We start from the raw sequence: 26,441 nt of genomic DNA, 5'->3' as shown, positions 1-26,441 counted from the left end.
TTTCCACGTCCTTATGAAATTCTTGAACTTTCATGAAGAGGCCATTAAATTTCCAATAAGTATGCTTATATATATTTTTTACTCATTATAACATTTGCATGAAAGGCCTGGGTGGATCATTTAAAAATTTTTGCTAAATGCTTTTAAATCCACAGAGTGGTGGAACTGGGAAAGAGCAGATGCCTTGCAGAATCGGTTCTGCCTGGGAACCTGGAGTGGCTGCCGAGCTGGCTTCACAATTTAATTAAATTAAACTAAAACAGACCTGAATTCCGTTAGAGCTTCTGTTAGGCACCAAGGAAGGATACTGCTCTATGAGATCAAACATTCTGAATAACTGAGTTTTTCCCCATGTTAATCTGAATTCCTGGTTTTATGTGCATAGACGGCACATTAAAAACAAAGCACACTCTCCAGTCCCCGGGGAAGGAGGCCTCCCGTGCCGCAGGCAGGCACCCACCAAATGTCCCTTACACACTCGGAAGGGGCATGTCCCCTCAGCAGGGCTGGAGAGCTGTAGGGAAGAGAGCCCGCCAGGGCGTGCTCTGACCGTCAGAGACCAAGGAAGAAGGGCTGCGTCCCAGATGGGACCTCGACTTTCACAGGTGACCACAGGAGTGTTTTCTGTCTCCTGACTCTTACTTGCATGTGTGGGTTGGGGAGCAAGTGCAAAAACAACAGGTGACACCCTTGGGGACTCACAGATCAATTCACAGATTGTAAATGAGCTTCTGCTGATCAATTCTTGTGGCAACACGAAACTTCAAACAAGGGCAAGTTTTACAAAGATATTTAATCTTCAATCAGACAAAGCCTATCTGATGAAAACCACGTATTTGCCAGCCTGATTTTATTTATACTTACAAAACACATTAAAATATGGCAGCTAGCTTTTTTATTCACAGATGAACTATTCTAAAATAATATAGATACTAAAATTCCTTCTAAAGCTTACCTGGTTAGTTTTCTTTGTCATATTTTTTAAAGTGCTAGTTTACATTAAAAAGCATAGTATTTCAAGCGATACCATTTAACACTATATTATCTTGGCAAAAATGAATGAAAAACACAGAACAACATAAGGCTAAACATTAACAGCAAGTGCAGCTATCACGATGTGAGATATGGTGACGGGGGCACTGCTAACTCCTCTCAGAAGCATCAGTGTTGGAGTCGCACAGGCTGTGAGGAGCAGGCTCACCCAGGCCACCTGACGGCATTTATTATCTACGTGCGGGAAAGAAAGGAAACCCCAGAACCTACCTGGGCTTCGTGGAGGGCTGAGAAGTCACCCCTGTGCACAAGAGGGAGGAAGTGCTGGAGGCCTGGGCGCCTTGTCACCCTCAGAGGCCAGATCTCCCTCTCCCTACCCTACTGAGCACTCGTGGCTCAGCTCCTCTCTCCACTCTCTTCTCTGTCTCAGCTCACACACAGGCCCTGCTTCTGCTCTTTCTCTGGAAGTCAAAATGACCAAGAAAGAGGATTTGTTTGGCTCCATTGGTCACCATCTAACATGGAGCCCTTCTGTTGGACAGAGCCCTCAACCAGATCCCCTCACAGATCAGCTCTCGGGCTCCATTCATGCGGCCGGGACAGAGAGCTGCTGTGGCATCAAGAAGGGTTAGATCAATCGGGAAGGGTCATGGGCTTGTCCAGAAGAAACTGAAACAGTAGTGCTGGGTCCCCACAGTGCCATGGCCTTGTCTCCAGTTCAGGGAGTCTGCAAAAAAATGTTGTGGAGGACACAGCAAGGAGTCAGGGAGGGTCCTGCCGTCACAGGGCAGCTCCATGTTACTAATGAGGGTTGAAGTGGGATTTCCCTCTGGTGTCTCCCCACAGTTGGAGTTATCCTTCTGCCTTAGCTTCACCTCCCTCCCCGAGCCATTCAGCACAGCCCACAAGAGATGCTTGAAACTGGGTGCTCAAGCTAATCTTTCTTCTCCTTGAAGTTCACGGGGGCACACATCACTTTACAAAGAAGACTGCATCAAGTTTACATCTTAAAAAAAAATAAGATTTTGTAAATAACACAATTCTCTAAAAGTAAAAAAGTAAAAACAAATCTCTTTCTAAATTCACTTCAACACAGCATCCTTCAAATCAGCAAAGCTGTCCTGTTGCTAACTGAACACCATTCTCATCAGAGCACGACACTTACCTCGTCCACAGATGAACCTGCATCAGTCTTTCCCTCACATCTACGGTTCCTGGTTTTATCTCTGTTGCCACCACTGGACTGCAGGCTCCTCGAGGCTGGGAGTGGGGTCTTTCATCTCTGCAGCACCAGTCCCTAGCCAAGAGTACGTGATCCCGACAAGTTTGTTGATTGAATGAGTGCAAGTATGGCCATGCATTTAGGCCATTGGATGTCACAAGGGTGCTAAACCCAAGGTGATCTTCAAAGGAGCAATCGGTGGGGATAGACAGCAGCTTGCAGTGGGTGAGGTGAGGCTACTGTGAGGCAGCGATGACAGAGGCGCCTCCTTCTCAAAGTTCTGTGTAGAGGAAGAGGAGACGGGACGGCTGCACACAGAAGGTGCGGCAGGGCTGTGACTGCGAGTGGAATGTCCACTTGCCAGCGCCTTGGAGGCAAAGAGGGAATCGCACAGAAGCGAAAGTTTACTCCTCGGAGAAAGACCCCTCAGGAGACGGGAGCCTGAGGGACCTGGAGCCTGAGGAAGGAGAGGGCGTAACCCGGGAGGGGAGAAGGAGCCCCTCCTCCTGCGGGATGAGGCCGAGAGGAACACACACAAACTGAGAAACAAACTCATCCGGTCCACACAGCAGATTAACAGCATTGAATAAACATGACTGATGGCACCGTCGAAGAAGCAGGAAACGTCACACGAACCGTAAAACCAACATTTGCTTGGACTCAGGGTTTATCTTATTTTAAAAACAGTATGTTGTTGCTGCTCTGAAAACAGTAAAATTCTTTGTTCATACATATGTGCATATTGTTCTGGTACAATCGCAGGGACTGTCAATTCTCAGTCTGCAATTTTTAAAGTCAGCAAGTGTTGTAGCAAACTTAAAACCTGTAAATCTCATCCACACCATCATTTAGGCATAAAAGTCTCAAAACCATCAGTTTATTCTCTATTGCTATGTAAGTTAATATCTTCTCAATCAAAAAGAGCTTCCATGATACACAATTTAGGTTCCCTCTGGTTAATTAAACTTGGTTGGAAGCAAAACAAAAACCAAAGAAAAAGTGTTTTAGAATCACCCAGCTACTGATCATTCTCCTTGTGAATTTGCACACACACAAACACAGCAATTTGGGAAAATGCTGCGAAATCAAACGAGGACTGAGAGTCGAGGTGACACAAAGCTGAACAGCTGTGGGTTGACTCCTCCAGGGAGGCCTCACTCACCAGGTGGTTCCCACCAGGACAGAGCAGAAGGGCGTTGCTGACACAGTGTTGTGAGGAGCACAAACCTGTCGAGAGGAAGAGCAGGAAACTCTGCTCCTGTGGCAGCCGGACAGCCTGTGCCAGACCTGGATAAGGCAGCTAGCGTCCACCTTCTGTCACAACTGAGGAGCTTGGACTTCTCATCCAGTCTCTTCAGGGTCACCTGTGATTGCATTCCCTTTTGATGGACAGAGGAAGAAGCCATCCTCTGACATTAAGAGTCATCCTGGGAATTCCCACCTATGGGCATTTAGAGATGAACACGGATGGCACAGAACAGGCTCCTACTGGAGGTGATGCGATCAGTCCAGACGCTCCCAGAGGAATCCCCTCCAGACCCGGGCGTCAGAGGAATCCCCCCGGGACCCGGGCATCAGAGGAATCCTGTCTAGACCCAGGCGTCAGAGCGATCCTCTCCAGACCCAGAAGTCAGAGGGGTCCCCCCCGTACCCGGGCATCAGAGAAATCCCGTCTAGACCCAGGCGTCAGAGGAATCCCCCCGGGACCTGGGCGTCAGAGCGATCCCCTCCAGACCTGGGAGTCAGAGGGATCCCCCCGGGACCCGGGCAACAGAGGAATCCCGTCTAGACCCGGGTGTCAGAAGGGTTCCCCCAGGACCCAGGCATGCTCTCCTCGTGCAGCTGGCGCTGGACTCTCCCTCAGAGGAGTTCCTCAGTGACATCACTGGTAGTTGGGCGCCTCAAGTGACATCACTGGAGGGGATGATGACAGTCAGGGTCTGGGGGCTGGAGCTGCCAGACGGGTTTCTCCTGGATGAAGTGGCGAGTTAGCAGCAGCAATGCCCATCAAATTCTCTGTGGAAAAGTCTAGAAGTACCAAGCCCTGCCGCCAACAAGCTAAAAGGCAGTTAATGACGCCTGGACAGTCCTGAACAACCTGGATGCTCAGCAGCACATTCGAGATGAGAAGCTAAAGGCACCGACGGTGGCAACACCAGGGTTGGGCTCGGTTCTTTGCTGCCCAGAAGGTGCTCTGTCCGGAGGACGTCTGTCTGTGTGTAGGGTTGACTATCTGGTGGTACCTCAAGGCATGTTTGCATATTGAACTAATTAAAACTTTCTCTCCCCAGTTATGCTATTGTCTGTTCTAATTTGTTGCAGATAACAGGACTTCAATTAGAAGAAACTGGATTTTTTAAAAATCATTTTTAAAAGTCATGAATAGAGAACTACCTTTCACTTTGACAGAGAAAACACTGGATCAATAATCCAACACAGCATTTAGATATAATTTTTATAAAATTCCATCTGACCTGGGCTTCTGCTTCCGGCCAAGATGAGGTAATGGGGACCAGACTTATCCTCCTGCCTGAAACAATCAAGACAACCAGGTAAAACATGTAGAACCGTGGTGGACAGTGGACATCAGCGAGGACAAGGCAGTAACCCTTGAGGAGAGGAAGCAGTTGAGGGAGCCCTCTTTGTCCCAGGCGAGCCTGGAGGGCGTCTAGGCCGAGGCACGAGGGGCAACTGAGGAGGACCCTGCTCTGCCCCTGGGGCTGCGAGTCGGGGAGACCGAGGCAGCCGAGTTCCTGGGACGGGGTCCTGGCGGGGAGAGCTGCATGTGGAGAGTGCCCCCAGGTCTGCAGGGGAGGGTGCCCCGAAGAGCCCCGACCACACCCCCAGGAGAACCCCGGAGGAGAACCCCCGAGGCCAGGGAGACATGGGACAGGGCAGCACCTCTTCCCCTCGCCTGCTTCCTCTGAATGTAGGGCAGTTGGGTCTCTGAAGGGGAAAGAGAAAAATATTTTAATAGGATAGTAAAAATAAAGGACAAAAAAGACCCTCCCCTTAATCTCATTAAAATCACCATCTTTAAGGTGGGGCTATTCCTACCTACAGTCTAATCTCTCATTTTGTTTGTGTTTTTCGTTGGTTTGTTTCAGAAAAACTACAAAGATAGTATGTACAGACAGTTTCCAGACACCATACACCAGTTTCTCCTATTGATAGCTTACATTTAGTGAGGCAGAAGCGTTACAATAAATGAACCAATACTGATACATTATTATTAATTAAAATCCATAGTTTGAGGTTTCCCTAGTTTTTCTTCATGTCCTTTTCACTCATTTATTCAGCCTCAACTCCACTCCGTCAGTGGTGTACAGACAGCAAATTTATCACACATCCTCTTCCAAATGAAAAGCTTTTAGTGCTACCTTCACTTGAAAAAAGAATTATACTAGTTCTAACTTAAATCTCCATCTGAAAACTACATAATCTAAGATGGACCAAACTCTTGTCAAAGAACAGCTTAGAGATCATGGACGGCTCTGGTGAATACCGGGGACTCGGTTCCCTCCTCCTGGGGTCCCTCCAGGCTCTCTTCTGCCTGGAAGGCAGATCTGGAATCTCAGGATCCAGGGCGTCAGTGGCCTCGTTTTGGCCCGGTCCAGCAATCTCCCTGAAAACGCCTCCTCCCCGAGGGACGAGCAGGGCGGCTCCCAGGGCACCTCTCCAAGAGCCACGTAAGCACAAACCACGTCCTGAAGGTGAGAATTTATAAGGTTGAAGGCTTCTTCCACCGTGTCACATACATTCTGGCAAATTGAAAATTTTAAATGTAACAAGCAGCAAACAACCACCAATCAGGGCCACATTCAAGACGGTCAAGCCAGGATGCATAAGGACATTTGCTACAGTAAAGTTACCCTCTCTTAGCTTTTACCTCCAGTTAAACAAATCAGGAATAGAGATTTAAAAAACCAAAACTTCTTTCAATAGGTGAAGACAGTGGAAAAAATTCCTGGGCAGCAACTGGGGATTTACTCCTATTTTGCACCACATGCCAATCAGCTCAGAACACTTTGTTAGGATCTCTGCCTCATCTTCCTGCTCCTTTCTTTTCGCCTAAGACATCAGGATACAGGTTCTAGACAGAAGTTTTCTTTTAGGCATAAATTAAGAAGAGTAAAATCATACCAAGTATCTTTACCAACCACAATGGAATGAATACAAATCAACAGCAGTAGGAAAACTGGAAAACTCACAAATACGTGAAAATTAAAGAACACACTTGAACAACCAAAAAGTCAGAAGAAATCACAAGAGAAATTAGAAAATATCTTGAGACAAATGAAAATGTAAACACAACATACCAAAACTTATGGGATGCAGTGAAGGCAGGAATAAGAGGGAAGGAAGTTCATAGGTATAAAAGTGTACATTAAAAAAGAAGGTCTCAAATCAATAACTTAAATTTATACCTCAAGGAACTAGAAAAAGAACAAACTAAACCCAAAGTCAGGAGATGGAAGGAAATAAGATTACTGCAAAAGTAAACAAAACAGAGAATAGAAAAAAATCCAACAAAACTAAGAGTTGGTTTTCTGGAAAGATCAAAAAAATTGACAATCTCTTAGCTAGATTAACTAAGAAAAAAAGAGAGAAGACTCAAATAAATAAAACCACAAATGAAAGAAGGGACATTACAAGTGAACCACAGAAATAACAGGATCATGAGACGACTGTGAATAAGTCAGCCAACACATGGGACAGCCTAGGGGACAGACACGCTCCTAGAAACAGTCTACCAAGACTGAGTCACGAAGACTCAGAAAGCCTGAACAGCTCTATAACTGGTGAGATTGAATCAGTAATCGAAAACCTCCGAACAAAGAAAAGCCAGGCCCAGACAGCTTCACTGTGACTTACCAAATATTTAAAGAACTAAGGCCAATCTTTCTCAAACTCTTCCAAAAAATTGAAGAGATGGAAACACTCCCAAACTCATTCTATGAGGCCCAGCATTAGCCTAATGTCAAAGCCAGATAGGACACCACAAGAAAAGAAAACTACAGGCCAATATCCCTGATGAACATAGATGCAAAAATCCTCAACAAAATACTAGCCAACTGAATTCAACAGCACAGTGAAAGGATTAAACACCATGACCGAGTGTGATTTACCCCTGGGATGCAAGGATGGTTCACCATACGAAAATCAATTGAAGTGACACACCCACTAACAGACTGAAGGACAAAAACCACTTGATCAGCTCAATTGATGCAGAAAAAGCATTTGACAATATTGAACACACTTTCATGATAAAAACATTCAACAAGCTAGGAACAGAAGAAAACTACCTCAATATAATAAAGGTCATATATGGACAGTCCACAGCTAATCTCACTCTCAATGGTGAAAGACATTGAGAGCTTTTCCTCTCAAGTCAGGAACAAGACAAGTGTGCCCACTCACCAGTTCTACTCACAATAGTATTGGAAGTCCTAGCCAGAGCAATTAGGCAAGAAGAAAAAACAAAAGGCATCCAAATTGAAAAGGAAGAAGTAAAATGATCTCTGTTTGCAAATGACACGATCTTATATGTAAAAACCCTAAAGAGTACACACACAGAAAATGCTGGAACTAATAAATTCCGCAAAGTTGCAAGATACAAAATCAACAAACAAAAATCAGTTGTGAGGGCTGGCCTGGTGGCATAGTGGTTAAGTTTGTGCGCTCTGCTTCAGTGGCCCAGGGTTCGAGGGTTCTAATGCTGGTTGCAGACCGACACATTACTCATCAAGCCATGCTGTGGCGGAGTCCCACACACAAAACAGAGGAAGATGGGCACAGATGGTAGCTCAGGGCCAATCTTCCTCAGCAAAAAAAGAGGAAGATGGGCAACAGATGTTAGCTCATGGCCAGTCTTCCTCACACACACACACACACAATCAGTTGTGTTTCTATAAACTAACAATGAATAAGCTGAAAAGGAAATTAAGAAAATTCCATTTACAATAGCATCAAAAAGAATAAAACACTTAAGAATAAACCTAACCAAAAGGGGAAAGACTTGTACTCTGAAAACTACAAAACACTGCTGAAAAAAATTAAAGGTGGCACAAAAATGGAAAGATATCCTGTGTTTGTGGATTGGAAGACTTAATATTTTTAAGATGTCCATGTTACTCAAAGCAATCCACAGATTCAACACAATCCCTATCAAAATGCCAATGGCATTTTTTTTCAGAAACAGAAAAATTCATCCTAAAACTCATATGGACTCTCAAGGGATCCCAAATAGCCAAAACAATTTTGAAAAAGAAAAAGTTGGAGATCTCACATTCCCTTATTTCAAAACATATTACAAAGCTACAGGAATCAAAAGTGTGGTACTGGCATACAGACACATAGACCAATAGGATAGCCCAGAAATAAACCCTTACTTATATGGCCAAATGATCTTTGATAAGGGTGCCAAGACCACTCAATGAGGAAAGGACAATCTCTTCAACAAATGGTGTCAGGAAAACTCGATATCCACATGCCAAAGAATGACCTTGGACTCGTATTTTATACCACATACAAAAATTAGCTCAAAATAGGATACAAACCTAAACCTAAGACCTAAAACTATAAAACTCCTAGAAGAAAACTAGAGAAAAGCTTCAAGACATTGGATTTGGCCTGATTTCTTGGATATGACACCACAAGCACAGGCAACAAAAGCAAAAATAAATGGGATTACATCAAACTTAAAAACTCCTGTGCAAAGACACAATCAGCAGAGTGAAAAGGCCACCCATGGAATGGGACAGAATATCAGCAAATCACATACCTGACAAGAGTTAATATCCAGAATATATAAAGAACTCCTACAACTCAACAATAAAAAAATCAAGTAGCCCAATTAAAAAACAGCCAAAGGACTTGAATGGATATTTCTCCAAAGAAGACATACAAATGACCAACAAGCATATGAAAAGATGCTCGACATCACTAATCATCAGAGAAATGTAAATCAAAATTACAATGAGATATCACCATACTCACTAGGATGGCTACTATCAAAATAAGTAAATAGTAAGTGGTGGCAAGGATGTACAGAAATTGGGAATCTTGTGCACTGTTGGTGGATTGTAAAATCGTGCAACCGCTAAGGAAAAACAGTATGGAGTTTCCTCAAAATGTTAAAAAACAGCACCACCATATGATCCAGTAATCCCACTTCTCTGTATTTATCCAAAAGAATTTTTAAAAGTATCTTGAAGATATATTTGCCCTCCCATGTTCACAGCAGCATTATTCATAATAGCCAAGAGGTAGAAGCAACCCAAATGTCCACTGATGATGAGTAAAGAAAATGTGGTACACACATAAAATGGAATATCATTCAACCTTAAAAAAGGAAGGAAATGCTACAACATAGAGGAACCTTGAGGACATTACACTGAGTGGCATAAGCTAGTCACAAAAAGACAAATACCATATGATTCCACTTATAATGAAGAACCTAAAGTAGTTAAATTCATGGAAACAGAAAGCAGAATGGTGGTCACCAGGGGCTGGGGGGACAGGGTACAGTTTCAGTTTTGCAAGATAAAAAGGTCTGGAGACGGACTGTGCAATGGGAGTATAGTTAACACTACCAAACCGCACCACTTAAAAATGGTTAAGATGAGGGCTGGCCTGGTGGCATCATGGTTAAGTTCTCACGCTTTGTTTCAGTGGCCCAAGGTTCACAGGCCTGGATCCCAGGCGCAGACCTACGTGCCACTCATCAAGCCATGCTGTGGCAGCGTCCCACATACAAAATAGAGGAAGACAGGCACAGATGTTAGCTCAGGGCCAATATTCCTCACCAAAAAAAAAAAGGTTAAGATGACAAATTTTATTTTTTACCACAATTTTAAAAATTAGGTTAAAAAAACATAGTTTTGCTAGGCTTTAACCCAGGAATTTTATGAGAAATTAATTTCTGACCCACGAGACTTGTAGGTGAGCAGAACAAAGAACTCTTCCTGCCGAGCACACCCCTGGGTCCAGGTATAACTTTGGCCGGGTGAGTCCAGGAGCTTCAAGGGGCACCCGCAGCTGGGGTCACAGCTCTGCTGGGCTGGGCAGAGCTTCCCGAGCTTCTGAAAGGGAGAGAGAACACACAGTGGGCAACTCTGGGGGCAGGGCCAGGCCTGCGCTCCAAACTCCATCTCCCCTTGTCGTCAATTTCTCAAGCCAATTCAAAACTAAGTGAAGCTGACCCTCGGTTTATTGTAAGTCTTTATTTACAGTATAAGTCTCCAAAAGGTCAAGGCAGTTTTATCTCTTAAATAACATGTCAACCATATAAAACAGCTGGAACCAAAGTAAGGAAATATATACAATATAATACATTAAGTATCTTCAATACTGTTAATTGAATTTTTCATATTAAATTAGAAGAGGCTATTATGATTTACAATGTCGTTTCTTTAATTAAAATTAAACCTATCGAAAGACAATGTACATTTTTTATAAAACCAGCACAGCAGCACTAATAAAGCTGCTATGATTGTAATTTTTATTTTTCTCTAACACACTGCACCCGTGTTACAAAAACAAAGGAGAAGCATTGCACTAGGTCAACACTCGAGGAGAGTGGATGGCCCGAGCCGTTTCACCGTCAGGCTCATTCACAACGGTTTTCATTTGCCAGCGAAGTGAACTTTCTACAGGGAGATGACTTTCCTTGTCAGTTTTGCCCAGCGCTGACGGGTCAAATGCCAGGGAGAAGCTGAGGCCACAAAAACCAACACAACCCTACTATTTAGAAGACCCGGTGAAGGCCAGAGCCAGAAAACCGCTCACTGCTGACCCAGGGAAAAACCAGAGTAGGACATCTTGAAGGAAATTTTGAGTATCTATAAATTTTAAATATTCAACAGACTACAGAGGGGCTTGTAACAGCTTACTCCCCTTATTTTTCTTAGGCTTGGGTTAGAAAAAAGTAAATCCTTTTTATTTTTCAGTAGTTTTAATGGCATCAAAAAGCTTCACATGTATAAATAAGATTTTTACCAACGCAACATGTTTACACAGCCTTCTTGTGCTACTATCAATTACTCTTGGGATTCACAATTTTTCTGAGGAAGAAAGTATTAAGATTTCTCCCTCACTGCTAACTTCTCCGTATGAACGCCCTCCGGCCTGGAAACGGAACTGACGAGAGGCAGCAGCGACCCAGCGCCTCCCCGAGCAGCACAGCATGTGACACAGCTACACGGAGGCCCAGCACGGCCCGGCACCGCTCTGCCGCTCCAGACACACCCAGTTCGCATTTCCCCTTCCTTGTCAGCTTTAAACGCACAGATGCCCTTGCAAGGCAGCAACTCTTGCTGCAGATTATATTATACCCGCATCTTTCTTAGCCACACAATTACCTAAGAGGCAGCAGTACCTTAAAAAATAGTTCTTCGAGTCCTGGGCAAGGAAAACAAAGCCAATAGGACACACCGTTGTCCTGAGCTGTCCCAGCAGAACACTCCAGCCACACATCGTACTGGGACTAAAGCAGAGAAACCAGCACTTACAGTAGGGGACACTCCTTCCACAAGCGTTCAAGACCAGGGGCAGACGTGGGCAGGATACACAAGCCGCAGAGTCTGGGCAGAACACATAAACCGAGAGGCAGAAGAGTGTTTCCTCAAAGCAAGACCCAAACCCCTCGCTCCTGGCACGTGAGCTGATAACGTTGCACGTCTCTCACTCCTGAACAAGCCCTTTACTCGCCTTTGATATCAAAACTAAAATAATCAGTGTTTTGTATGTTTTCAAAAGGCACACCACATGTTTTTCAAAAATGCTTATCATCAGATCAGCCCTAAGCCCTTGGCCAACTTGTTTCCAGTTCAAAACAAACCATGTTTCTAATAAGCACCAAACACCAAACTAACGCTTTCATTCTCCACGGCAAACTTTCCAAAATGTTCCTACTCCGTCTACTTATAGCCTCTGTAAATGGAATGTATTCAGACTCCTTCTTCTTCTTATGTGAAAGTTACAACAGAAATGAGCGATCACAGGAAGCCTAAAAAGAGTGGAACCCCTAAAACTTGATAAATCCCAAATTATCCCTGTTATGGAACGAAGCCAAGAACAGACTTCCAGGGTTACGGAATCTCCTCAAGGACCGTTTAGTACTTCTGATCTCCTTTTAAACAAAGAAAAACGCGATTCAACAAGAAGTTCCTTACTAAGAATATTATATCTCAACATCTCTCAATAGTCAGAACTGGCCTAGAAACTGGCACAGAATGTTAGGAAACAGGGATGTCCACATTAGAAACTTCTTAATTTTATAGAAGTGACTTTCATTGCTGGTTATTTTGAAAAAGACACTTTACCTCCACAAATAACAAGCAAGTGCTTCCGTCTCACCCAGTTCCTGGGATCGGGTCTAATTTATTTTTTATATTTAAAAAAAATCCTTCATTAATAATTTTCCCTTTGGGGATTTAGTCATTGTGGACTCACTCACTAATGTTTCCCTGAAAGTGGGGGAAAACCTAGAATATGAGCATGTGCAGATAAGTACAGCTTACACATGAACTGCACGCAAGTTGTAAACAAGCTTAAAAAATACCTCCCGAAAAAGGCTCAAGTTAATGGCTGTAGCCTCCTGTCACCACAGAGAAGTAAAGACAGAGCTTGAAAAACATCAAACATACTCGAAAACAGGGCAGATGCAGAACATGGCAGGATCCCCAATTTAAGTCAAATTCCTCAATAAAACAAGAACAGATTGTGTCAATCTGTTTAACTGGCCATTAATAGAGTAATTCAGAATCTTTAAAGGTTTCAGAAATTCTGATAATAGGCAGTATCAAATTGTCACATAAGAAACAGAGAACAGACCCGGCAGCTCTACAAATGCTCTCAACGTAAAGCCCGTTTTGCCTGTGACGCAGGACGGTCACAACCTCTGTGACACTGTCTTCTTCGTTAGCAATTCCAGCAACGAGTTTTTCACTCTATCTCCTCATCTCTAACCATACATTAGTCTTCAGCCCTTTGAAATCTGTCAGCTTAAGTGCAAAAACGTTCATGCAACTGCCCAGCCTGCGGACAGCTGATCCTTAGGTAGCAGAGTACAGAGTGCAAAGCCTCGGAGCTTGAACCCTTCAGGGACAGACGGCCCGAGTGCTGCATAACTGAAAGACCTTGGTGTGTGGTGGGGAATGTGATGAAGAAAGAAAATATGTAGCTTGTTTCTGGTCCTTTGTCCCAGCCCCTTCCCTTCACGGTCCATTTCAAAATGTGTGCACGTTTCAGCAGTTCAGACCCAAGCCTGTCCAGTGGTCTGGTACCATCAGGAAATACTTGTCCATTGCTTCACAAAATCGCGTCCTGTACAACTCTGGAGAGACCACAGTTGGCATTTTACCTAAGATTAGGAAAGAGAAAAGGGAGTAGAAAGCTGTTACATAATTGATCGGTTAACTGACTTCAAGACTATGTTCTCTCTTGTAAACTGACACGAAGACACACACACCACAGCCGTCTGAGGAGGGAGGGTGTTCGCTGTGCCACACGACACGGGACAGGTCCTCCCCGGTACAAGTTTCTACTTCAAGAGACAGCTCTTGCCTAGAGATGAGAGATGCATGGGAGCACAGATGGGGCCAGCAGTGCTCCAAGAACTCAGAAGATTCCCAGTGCTGATTAAACACAACCTCTTCTTGAAAACCTCTGGCCTTTTATTTTGAGACCTTCTAGCATTTTAACATAAATTTAAACCCAGTATGTCCCCACCTAAACAATTCCCTTTATTATTTGATCATTTTGGAAATGATGATAAAATCAGAGATAACCACTCGTTTTTTTTAGAATTTAAAGAAATTTATCCATTTTTTAAATGTTAACTGATAAGGAAGACATGAGAATAGTTTAAAGAGTAAACAAAACAAAACTCTGCTCACCTTGTCCTCCTAAAATTCCTGTTGATTTCACAACCATCTCAAGTTTTTTGTCCCATGTAAATGTTCGAATATAATCTGTTGCAGGGGCAATATTAACAGTAAAGCTATGTTAATAAATACAAGCAAATGATAGTAATCACTATGACTATTACTTCTACAACAGGTAACCTTTATTGAGTGCTGACAACATGCCAGGTGCGGTCCAAGGGTTTTCCCCGTATTAATTCATTTAATCCTCACAACAATCTCACAGGGCCTCATTTGTAAGTGGCTTTTTGAATACAGATATTTTTAGTAAAGATGATAAAAATGGAAATGAAGGAACAACAGAGGTACTAGAATTTAAAAACTATTATTTTTGAATTTTCAAATGAAAGTTGGTGAAAACACTCAATAAGCTCTTACTGGACCAGACTCAGTGGCATCTTCAATTTTACTCTGGCTTCCATCATAAGCTGAAGTAAGGCGTCTTACTGACTCACCTATAATCCCAACGACCAGCTCATTGCTCGTGTCATCTCGCCCAACCAGCAAAGAGTAATCAATGATGAGGTGGCTGGAGAGGAAGTGGGAGTCGCTCCGGATGGAAGCTCTCAGCACAGCTTTGGAATGAGAGCGGATGTACAGAGGGTTGTCTCGGACCATCCTGAGGAGATTTTCATCCAGCAGGACTACATCACAACTCTCTTTCCCAGTATCAGTTTTCACATTTCTATTCCTAAGTGAACCCTTCAAATCAAAAACCTAGCAGAAAGAAAATTCTCTGTCATTTATGTGACCTGCTACAAATGATTAATTAATGTAATAAAATTAAAAAGGCTGAAAGATTCCTTGAGGCCACTACCATTATGTAGTTTTTAATTTAATTAAAAACTTAATCCTATTACATAAGCCATTAAAGGCATGCACTGTAATTATATAGTACATAAAAAACATGGCGATATAATCACATCATATGAGATTAATACCAGATACCAGTTACTGAAATATTTCAGAAGTACACTAACCCATTTAATCAATTTTAAGAAACATTAACAAGTAACTCCAAAAATATGTTCCTGGATCATAAAGCAGTTTACAAAACACATGCAAATAGTCTTAGGAAACTTAAAGTTTTGAAAGCAAAACTCTGCAACTTCTCATGGTAGAAGCAACATCTATCTCCAGGAACCTGGGGCAGCAGGCAAAGCATTGCACTCAGACATCAGGGGACTTGGCTACAAGACCCAAGTGTCCCACCTGCAGTGTCTTCCAGAGACCCGGGCTAGTCAGTTCTGACTCGTGAGGACACGAGGAGCTGGTGCCAGAGGGTAACCAGTGACAACATTCAGCACACGGCTGAGTTCAGCTGATGTTTCTCAGAGCAAGACATTCTCAGTGAAGAAAGCCTCGCACTGACTTACATTCCAGCACAAGCTCCTTCTCACCACAGACCGGAAACAGTTCAAGGAACAGCACTTTGAAGAGTCCTGTCCTAGAATCTACACCAACCCGTGTTCTGGGAACAGCTGTGTGACTGTCATAAAGTAATTAATTTCTGCGGGCCTCAGTTTCCTTATCTTTAAAACTGAGGTGGTGGAAGTAGATCTGCCTTCTAATTTTATAATTCTGTATTTCTAGGATATTGGGTATGTTCAAGTTTAGGACCAGTCCACAATATTCCTTTATTCTTTCCTACAAGGTTCAGCAAATCAGAAATTGAGTTTGGCCTATTAACCAAACTCTAATATTTACCATCAAATAAGATGTTATTCCCTGACTATGTCCATGACATTCCTCATGACATTCACGAACCAGAAGTACGCAGGCTTCCAGCAGCTAATGCTTTGCAGAGTCCAATACCCTTACCTGTGCCATCTTTCTCCCGTAGAAAAGATTTTCCATGACAAGCAGATCTAACTTCTTCTCAGTGTTGTTCTGAGAATTCTTATAACCAATTCTGTAAACTCCAAGAATTTTGGCCAATGCAGTAGGCCTCTAATCAAGAAAATATGAAAACAAACTCTTATCAAAAAGGATTATTTGTAATTTAACAAATACCTGGATTATCCATGTAATATCCAAACATGATTTTCTATTAAAATGACCAGGCAGAGGACCTTGAAAGACACTCAAACCCTTGAATCTCAGGAGCAAGTAAGGCAGCAATGCCAATAAAAATATTACATCCTTAACATTCAAACAAGGGATAATCCTTCACAATTTCTCAAATTCATAAATTTTATTATGACATATAATTTCCCCAATAACGTGCAATAAACCATAAATGAAAAAAACAATCCATGTGACTCTTTCACACTCCTACTGGGAGGGTCACTGCTCAGGTACAAGTTGGCAAACCGGGGCCACTGGCTCCCTCTCTTTCTGGGTAAAGGATCTAGACTCTCATTTCTCAAGACACGTTTCCAATTTCTGTCTCAGCAAAATTACCAATGACTAAACGTGCAGCTGTTTTCATCCAGTCTTCACATTTCTAAGTGACTCTTATACATACTCATTAAGTGCTACTTGCCCAAGCTCTCTCAATTCCTCACGGGCAAAGGCAGGAGAGAGTCTGCAATCACTGCCTTCTGCCACACCTCAACAGTGTAACAGACCCAGTCACGTCCTGCCACATCTCACCATGGAGAAAACTGCCATTACACTAACTCTCAGCATGTGAAAAAGCCCAGTTAACTCTGATTACAGACAGAGATCTGGGATCTCTACCTTTTGTTGGACAGCATTTGTGATATACGTGAAGTAGTGTGGTGCAAAGTCGAGGAAAGACTGGACTTCCAGACGAGGCATCTGCTTCAAAATGAACCTATCATCTGAAAGGCAGAAGTTTCACAGGTTTATTCCAGTCACAATGTGCACTGAGGTAATCTAGAACAAATCATCCCAAAGATCCCAAATGATTTGTGTGCTTCATGTTAAAGGGCATTTTCTGAGTCACAGAGAAAATTTTAACCTGTGCACAGTTCTCAAGTGACTGAAAGGCTGGAAGAGCTGCGAGGATTTACACCATCAACAAACCTCTCCCTCGACAGTTCCCCAACTGAGTCACAACCAGAGGGGCTACCTTCTGAAACGACTAAGTAAAATCTTATAAACTCCTTCATTAACAATCCAGTAAGTTACAGTCATGGAACTTCTTATCCAGCAACATCCTTCCTGCTGCATTTCCTCAAATAATCTCGCTTCCAGTAGGTGTGGAGAATGGAATGAGAAATGGTTGCCATCTTCTGGAAACCTCTGTAGGTTAAGATCTTGGCCTTCCTGTTTCTAGGTTAAACATTTCTGTCTTTATTTTTCTCCCATTAGCTCTGAGGTACTCTTCTGAGTTTTCTAGAAGTTCTCTGTTACTATTTACATTTGGAGAACTTGAGACTAGAGCAAGTTCAGTAAGGATCTGATCAACATCTGTCTCTAGTTACACACCATACACGTATATATTCTTTTAAGTATTTTTTGTGTGTGTGTGAGGAAGATCAGCCCTGAGCTAACATCCATGCCAATCCTCCTCTTTTTGCTGAGGAAGACTGGCCCTGAGCTAACATCTGTGCCCATCTTCCTCTACTTTATGTGGGACGCCGCCACAGTACGGCCTGACAAGCGGTACATCTATGTGCGCCCGGGATCCAAACCCCGGCCGCCAGCAGCGGAGCAGGTGCACTTAACCACTACACCACGGGGCCAGCCCCTTAAGTATTTTTATACATCCTCTTAAGCATAAAAAAGAAAAACAGAAAACTGTGTTTGCCGACTGACAGTATCATAATTCCTCAGTTCAAGTAATTCACAAATTATCTGAGGAAAAAGACTGCTCAGTCAGCAAACGAGGAATGAGACGTACCTTCCGTCGCGTAAAAGGCAGCTCCGGATTTGCCTCCTCGGGCCTGCCAGGGTGACGAGTGGGAGAGGGAACGGATGAAGTCCTCCTCACTGCTGCCCAGAATCACCTCTCGCATCTTATGAAACTCTCCCGCATAGTAGAGCCGACAGTAAAACTTGGCGTTAGCGTCGGAAAATTCTATAAACACAAGTGTTAAAAAAAAAGCTTTTATGAATTAGAAATATCTTTTCCTTCTTGCCCAGTCCCCATCCCCACCAGATGCAACCGTTTAATTTTCTCCATGATAGTTTTTCATGTTAGGTCTACATACCATTCATCACAATTCTGCGAAAGTGATCTTCAGGGAGGATTAGAGAGTCTCTTATAACCACCCTCACATATTTACAGAAAAATCAAACATAAAATTAGACCCACTTCTAATTTTATACTGGTTACTGTATTTTCATCATTGTACTTTTACATCTTAAATTTTACTGTCCATGGTATATTCTGGATAAATTTTTGGCACCCATGTGCACACACACAATTCTAGATGTCTTGTCAAGGCTCTGTGGCTCTAGATTATACAGTAAGCAATTATTTAAACATTAGAAAGTAAATCAAATTGTAATTTATATATTTATAAATGAAATTATAATTTCAATTAAATTTATCTATAAATAATGAATATTTTATAAACTAAATCATAGATTAAATAAACCTCATGTCGCCACATGGACTTAATATTCATTTCAAGAAATAGGATACTTATCTAGTATGAAGCTAGAAGCCTCAAATAACAGTTTTCTCAATTACAGTCCCCGTCCCCAAGCCAAGAAAACTTTACTTCATACTTACGAAGTTCCACATGAGGATTTGTGAGTTGTTTCTTTTGTGTATCTCCTCCATCTACCTCATCTAAAAGGTTTAATATCATTAGTAAAGCCAACATTTTAAATAATTATCAGTTCAGGTTATCTGTTCTCTTTCCCCGATGCAACAATATAAACTAGCATGTCAACTGGTTACCCTCGTCAAGTCACTCTCAAGCAAGCATTATGTACACAATTAAACTGTGTAAACTATTACAAATAAAAACATATGTACCTTTTGAAAGATCAATTTTTAGATTAAAAAATAGAGAATTCAGGTTGAAGAATAATTTCCTACATGTACGTGATTCCTATGACAGCACTACACTAACTCAGCTCTGACATCAAGTTTCCATGGCTACCAGTTTTCTGCCCATGTGTGGAACAATGCTTCCCTGATACTCTGAGATGTTTTCTCTCTCATATACTAAGATAGACACGTAATACATAAAATGTACTAGTGTCTACTTCAGAGCTATTTTTTTATATTTGACTGACTTGTCTGGCAAACCTACTGCCAGAGCCACTCTAATTATTATAGATTTGAAATACATTTTAACATCCAGAAGAACAAGTCATCCTGTAAGTTTCACATTTCAAAATTATGTTTTTTGAAGCATCAATGGCTTCCAAGGATCACAGCCCAAAAGCAGCCTACAGAATACTAAACAGACATCTTAATTACTAATGAAAACTTATTGTGCAGTTGCTATTTTTTAAGCTACCAATTCATGACCTAACCAGAGGTCACCAGCCCATTCCTGTAAAGGGCAGATGGTGAGTACGTGACCGAGTCACCAGTACTCAACTTGCCAATACACCGAGAAAGCAGCCCGCCAGGAAGCGAACGAAAGGCTGTGCCTGGGCTCCAATGCAGCTTTACGTACAAAAACAGTCAGCACGGTTCACCCACTCCTGGTCTAACCCCGTACTCAAACACAGTCAGGTAGACACAGTTTTCAAACATCAAAATGAAGGGGGACACCAATAGCCTCCACCTTACAGAGACCAGAAAACAAGGAAACATCTGGGGGGGCACTGGAAAGAAAACATTTGAATATACACCCTGGGTGACAGACGTGTCCCACGTGTGACGCCGAGTCCTCGGTGAACCTCGGAAGACATCGCTTTGGCCACTTTACAGGAATGGAAACTAAAGATTTCTGATTCTACCACACAGGGCGTGGTGGAACGTCATCTGACACCGGGTGGAGCTCCACTCTGCCACCCTGGGGTGTGCAGAGAGAGGGAAGGCCCTGGTTTCAGCAGTAAGAATTCTCTCTTAAGGCTCAAAGGAACAGAGGCAACCACAGTGAGTAAACTGAAGCCTAGGATAAGCGCATTTGGTCTCCTTCAACACACCTGGAGGCTCAGGGCCTTGACTCTCCGTCCCCTCCTTGCCCGGCTGCCCAACCTGGTAGTAAGCACTATCTGCTCCACGTAAGGTCTCTCTCTTCTGGGAAGAGAGGTCAGGGCTTTTCCCTGCTGTCCCTCGGAAGAAGGATAACATTCCAGAAGCCTTTTTGGCTAAAAATAAGAGGTAACATATTAAGTACAGGTCACTGCAAGTGGGAAAATAAAAACGTTCAACTCATTCCTTTGTCAGCAGCAACCATTATATGAGGATAATGAGTATGAGTAACAGTGATAGTTTCATTTGCACAGATTATTATTCCACATGTTTAGGGGTTTTGGGGGCAGTCAAGCACTTATTATGAGAAACATAGAAGAGCAATGCTCAGATAGCTGTATATCAAAATGTGAGACAATATACAGAGAGCCTTTGAAAAATCTTTCCAAAGCAGTCATAATATCTTAAGCAACATGATTATGTTAGGGCTGAGTTCTTATGGTATTACAGTACAGTTAACTAAACTAATAGAAACAGTATTATAGGCTACAAGAATTCAGAGTTAAAGGTAATATCTTTATATCATTTGTGTTCCTACATTTTAACAGCAAAATATAAGGTTTCATTTTTAGCATTTTTCAAAAAATAAGTAGTACAGGATGACCAAAAATATTACTAAAGCTTGCTCTAGACTTTTATTCTTAGTTTTGAGCTTCATCATATCATTAATATATAGGATTCTAATCTTGTACATTTACCATTTACAAAATCCACATCAACTGTCAATCATAAAGGGCTTACTTAGGGTAGCAGACACCAAATGGCCTCTTTAATATCCAATCCCACCTCCTTCCTTGCTAACAGAATTCCACTTTTGTTTGGGGCAGCAATGTGCAGAGCCCCAGGGAATAGTCATGATGTGTATCAGCCCACGGGGACACCGCTGCTCACCACTTCCTCAGTCTCCTCTGCACGGAGGGGCAGCTGTGACACTCAGTTCAAACCAATGAAACTGAAGGGAAGCCTCTGCTTTCCTAACAAAAGGGAACAGCTGCGCTTGTACCTCCCTCTTTCTGCCTCAAATGCAGACATTATAAGTGGAACATTTTTGACCATGAATAAAACTCAAGAGAATCATAGAGAAACTATCACATATTGTCATGACAATGCTGAGTAGCTGAACCAATGCCAGCAACTGCCCACCTGCAGACGTTGCTGATTTAGAAAAATAACCGTCATTTGTTTATTAAGCCCCAATAGTCACTTGAGTTTTCTGTTACTGGTAGTGAACATATGCCTGACAAAGTCAAGGAAACCCAAGTTCAAATCCCAGCTCCCCACTACCTGTATAACCCTGAGAAAACTGCTTAATCTAAGTCTTAACTTTCTTTCTGAAAAATGGGGATACGTCAAATAACTCTTATGTGGTTATTGTGGGGATTAAAGGAGATAATGCAGGAAAAGTTCTTTTCACAAATGACAAAAACATGGCTGTTCTATTTATTAGTTTGTACACTTTACAGTCAAAGCTGCAGCTAGGAAGGCAGGTCCTGCTGCTTCTTGCACAGACCTACGAGCTTCTAGGAGTTTCAAATTCAACTAACTTAAGGTAAGAATAAAAGAAAAGCAAAATATGTATAAAAGAGGATATATAAAAAATTTAAAATCCATATTATATTTCAAAGACCAGAAGTAATAAATCCGTGCCGGATGGCATTTCTTATTTAATGTGTTTTCTTCTCCAAACCACAGTTACAAACACAACTAGTAACTCCTCCTGCACCTGTGCTCTTACTTGGCTGTGGCTCAGCCTCTGCTGCGCGGTTTGGACAGCCTCCACTGAACTCAGGTAACCTCACAGGACTGCCACTCTTCGGTCTGCTGTCGAAGGTACTGAAATGAAACGCAAAGCAAAGTTAGTCCTACACTACTCCAACAGAAAATAGCAAGTACTTCATTCCTACATTAACCTACTCCCCACCGTCCCCACAGTACCAGAAATCTAATTCATAATTTACATAAACACCAGTTAGGACATGGAAGAAGAAGTCTGGAAATGTCTACTGGACTTAGGAAGAAGAGCAGAATGTTAGAACTATAAAAGTGTACAGAAAAATACGTGAAAGCACAGGCTGTTACAGTATTTTTCCAAAGTCCATTAGAGCAATATTAGCACCTCTAAGTCAAACAATTACAGAAAATACCAATTTCATATTTCTCATGCTAGTCACCATGATAATATATAATTCAGAGCAAATTTTATCAGGTTCGTAAAGTTGGAAAACCTAGGTCAGTCAGAATGAAAATAATTAGCCTATGACAATTTCTGTCTAAACATGTAAAATACTGAACATACTAAAAGAACTGGTTTTGGGGGTTTGGTTTTGTTTTTTAACTATTAGGATCTTTAATTATTAAGAAAAGTTCACAAATACTTTAAATTACAAAGTCAAGCAGTAGTTTACTAATTTCACAAGTTACTGTTATTTATATGAAAAGAATAAAGAGAATTACAAATGTTGAAAGCTGAAATCTGTAATATACATTGAACTTCTATGGCAATGATCAGAAAACTGTATGCTAGGGGCTGTTCCAGATCTTCTGCTGTACTTGAGTTTTGTTCTACCAATTCTTGACTAGACATGAATGTCACTGTGTGTACCCTAGAAACATTCATGTGATGACATGCTATAACATAACTGATGTATGAGCATTTAGAAAATGATGACATAGCTACATTAAAACAGATTCTACACAATTATGGATCACCTATTTGTCGGAAGCCCTTCTTCAGCACTGTTCCGCAGAGTTGCTTTGGACAATTCCTCTAAGGCATTTCGGTATTCTTTACAACTTAGGGTAGAAATGGGTTGGAAAATATTAAACAGTAAGCTCTTCTTTTAAAATAAATTTCATGCTTTAGAATAAGCTTTGCATTAGAAAAACACAATCATTTTAAGTGTCCATAATTAAACAAAAACATTTGAGTTAACTAACAAAAGTTATCACGTAGAAGCTTCACGAAGAGGATCAATGTCTTCACAGAGAATAATACAAAACACGACCCACACGCCAACCAGTGTCAATATCCTAAACAAGACTGACGTACTAACATTTAGAGCAAATACCTGTTTAGGATGAGCAGCTAATACAAGTGTATGAAACTGCAGGGTGTACCATGATAGAGAGGAAAGGAACTGGAGAGTGCTTTTCTACTTAAAGGTACTGAATTTTAAGAAAAAAAATTTTATGTTGCATTGTTCAAAAAAATCCAACTCTTGGACTAGTGGTCTGGGAGCTGATTTAGATCAATCAGATGTCAGGGAACAAGAGAAGCATCTTAGAGTCCAAGATATTGAAAAAGGTGACCTTAATTACAACACTTGCTTCCTTTTTTTTTTTTAAAGATTTTATTCATCTATTTTCCCCCCAAAGCCCCAGTAGATAGTTGTATGTCATAGCTACACATCCTTCTAGTTGCTGTCTGTGGGACACAGCCTCAGCATGGCCGGAGAAGCCGAGCGTCGGTGCGCGCCCAGGATCCGAACCCGAGCCTCCAGCAGCGGAGAGCGCGCACTTAACCGCTAAGCCACGGGGCCGGCCCTGCAACACTTGCTTCCTAATAGTACAAAATACATTCTCGAGCTGGTTGACTTTCTTATCTATCAATGTAGTACGACTAAGCAATAAAGCAAGAAGCAAATACTATCTTCATAAAGGCCAAAAGGCAAAGATAAAAAATTTATCATATGGAATCTTCTAAAGGAAAAAAATTCCTCATTATCCAAACAGTAAACTCTAAGCGCCATAAATGCTGAGGCACAGAAATCTATCTTGTTTACCGGTGTAGACCCGATACCTAGTATATACCACATAGTGTAGACATTCGCATATTTTGAATAAGTGAACTCCTTATAACAAATATATAAATAGAAAAATTACAATTTAAATGTCTTCCAATAGAAAAAAAAAATTTTAAAAAATGAAATATCTTAGATTCTACTTAAACGAAGTTCTACCACTGCCAAGATACTATTGAGATTAAAAAGCTTTGTTCTTTTAGACATAATATATGAATATTTTTAAAAAGGGAGTCTTCTTTAGGACATGTGATAACTGTGGGCATGTAAATGGGCTAAGGCATAGGAACAGCATTACTCTAAGTAAGGAAACGACCTGCTGTGTGTGGGAAGCAGGAAAGAAGTGAATGAAGAGCACAGAAAAGATAATCAGATGATATAAGGCAGACATGCTGCAAGTATTACGTCAGTACGTAAGTCGAAGGAAGAGATACATATGATAATACAGAGAATGGTTAGAGGACATAAGGATTATAAATAACTTGCCTAGTCAATTTAGTTATTAGGAGCTTGCTTAAGAACCATCCTGTAATTGTTTGGGTAAAGAGTACATCTTCAGATACAAAGAGAATAAGCTATCATGCCCAAATAATACACACTTTTACTTCTATGTAATCATTTTGCTCTACTCTACATGACAGACCTTAACTGTAAGGCGATTCATAGATACACGTAGAATATCGACAGAACCACAGGTGACAAGGCCCACGAGCCATACCTGAGAGCGAAAGCGATGATGGAGCTGGGCTCCTTCTCACAGACGGCAATGGGCACCCGCTCGTGTTCGCACATCAAGTAGTGTTTGTCTGGATCACTGCTCGAAAGTTTAAATACATAAATGAGAACAAAATTAGCAGAAAATCACATATATAAACCATTAACACATTAGAAGAAAATCTCAGGACAATCTTAAGTTAACTAAATACTGCACAATTATAAGAATATAATTAAGTTGGTTACTAGACTTGCCATAGTGATCATTTCGTAACGTACATAAACATCAAATCACTATGTTGTACACCGGAAACTAATATAATATCGTACATCAACTATACTTCAATCAAAAAAAAGGAATTAAGTAAGCCAAAATGTATGCAGTTCTTGAACCAAACAGCAAAGGAAAATTTATCAGCAGAAAGTTTCTGAAGGCAATTGAAAATTACCAGAATTAGTGTTCAAATCAGAGGGTTCTGGAATAGTCACTCCAGACAAAGCTTTCTATACCGCCAAGACTTTGGGCCATATTTACCTCCAAAAGCATTTACAATGAACAGCAGAAGTGTAAGATTTTGTTCTACTATAAGCATGAAAGAAAAGTCTTCTGGAAATTGTGGAAATGTACCAACAATAAATAATGCAGCCGCTCTCCTATTATCCATGGAAACTCAGCGGTGTGACTCCACTTTAACCCCAATCTTGCTTCCCTGACTTCCACCCTAAACCCTCAAGGACAGCATTCATTCACTCAGGTAACAGCTATTTACTGAGCACCTAAGGTGCCAGAGATACAACAAGAAAAACCACCACTAAGCACCTGACAGGTGCAAGATGTCAACACGAAGCCAAGGAAACAGGCCCCTGGGCGAGCTCACAGGGCACTCTACAAATAAGTACGCTCGCCTTCTGTGACGAGTGCCATGGGGGACCATGAGCACAGAGCACAAAGCTCCAACGTGGGTGGGGCAGGGCGCTCGGGAGGGGCTCACCGAGTTCTCCCAAGAAAGCACGCACAGGAGCTGATGACTAAGAAGAGAGGGAGGGCAAGTGCAAAGGCCTTAAAACAGGTGGGACCATAACTCCGCCAAAAAACAAAGATACTCGAGTCTGAGGCAGAGAAAACAGGGACCTCGCACGCACCGCTTCCACAGCAGGCTGGAGCCTCGCACTGGGAGTCTTTGCGTCTCCTCCTACACTGCAAGGGCTGTGAGCTCTGAGAGCAGTGCCTTTCCTTATTAACTTTGTTTTACGTCCCGGGGCACCAGAGCTGGCAGTCAGTAAGTTTAAATATTGATTGAATAAATAACACATAAGTCAGTTAAGAACAAAGTCCTTGTCAGCAAAGGTCCACCTGTGGATACACTTGTGCCACTGTAACAAGAGCGGCATCTGACGGCAAACAGGTCAACCAGTGGAAGCAAAACAAACTCTCCCAGCCAGCCTCCGCCCGCCCACTCTGAGCGAGCCCAGTACAAACAGGATTACTTGAACACTTGTAACTCACCACCACTACTAGAAAAGCACCATGTCCCAGTAGGCTACTGGGACAGTCCCATCATCCTCATATACGACCACAATATGTTTTTACGATGGATTATGAGATCAAGAGATGGAGCAGTATGTCTTCAAGCATATACACATAAACAATTATTTCAGAAACAGTCATCTTAAGCATTAAGCAACATTAGTTACTGCTTTTTTCATCCACT

At 42.0% G+C, this 26,441-nt stretch overlaps 1 protein-coding gene across 9 annotated transcripts in view; it reads right to left on the bottom strand.

The window, feature by feature from the left end:
• Positions 1-10,777: 10,777 nt before the first annotated feature.
• PIKFYVE (phosphoinositide kinase, FYVE-type zinc finger containing) overlaps positions 10,778-26,441 on the bottom strand; it is an 84,209-nt gene continuing 68,545 nt past the window's right edge. For 5 of the 9 annotated variants that reach the window (XM_058549733.1, XM_058549728.1, XM_058549725.1 and 2 more), the window contains 11 exons: positions 24,734-24,829; positions 22,925-23,008; positions 21,939-22,048; positions 20,167-20,331; positions 18,791-18,850; positions 17,954-18,130; positions 16,825-16,928; positions 15,964-16,092; positions 14,598-14,859; positions 14,116-14,190; positions 10,778-13,580 (listed from right to left, as the gene is read on the bottom strand). In XM_058549733.1, the coding sequence (XP_058405716.1) occupies positions 13,465-13,580; positions 14,116-14,190; positions 14,598-14,859; positions 15,964-16,092; positions 16,825-16,928; positions 17,954-18,130; positions 18,791-18,850; positions 20,167-20,331; positions 21,939-22,048; positions 22,925-23,008; positions 24,734-24,829 (1,378 nt within the window). In that variant the 3' untranslated portion in view covers positions 10,778-13,464. The remainder of the gene's footprint in view (positions 13,581-14,115; positions 14,191-14,597; positions 14,860-15,963; positions 16,093-16,824; positions 16,929-17,953; positions 18,131-18,790; positions 18,851-20,166; positions 20,332-21,938; positions 22,049-22,924; positions 23,009-24,733; positions 24,830-26,441) is intronic. The other 4 variants (XM_058549727.1, XM_058549731.1, XM_058549729.1 and 1 more) reach the window with 3 other exon arrangements.

This window comes from Diceros bicornis, chromosome 10 (assembly GCF_020826845.1).
Source record: "Diceros bicornis minor isolate mBicDic1 chromosome 10, mDicBic1.mat.cur, whole genome shotgun sequence".
Taxonomy (NCBI): Eukaryota; Metazoa; Chordata; class Mammalia; order Perissodactyla; family Rhinocerotidae; genus Diceros; species Diceros bicornis.
This window is presented reverse-complemented; position numbering and strand designations above follow the sequence as displayed.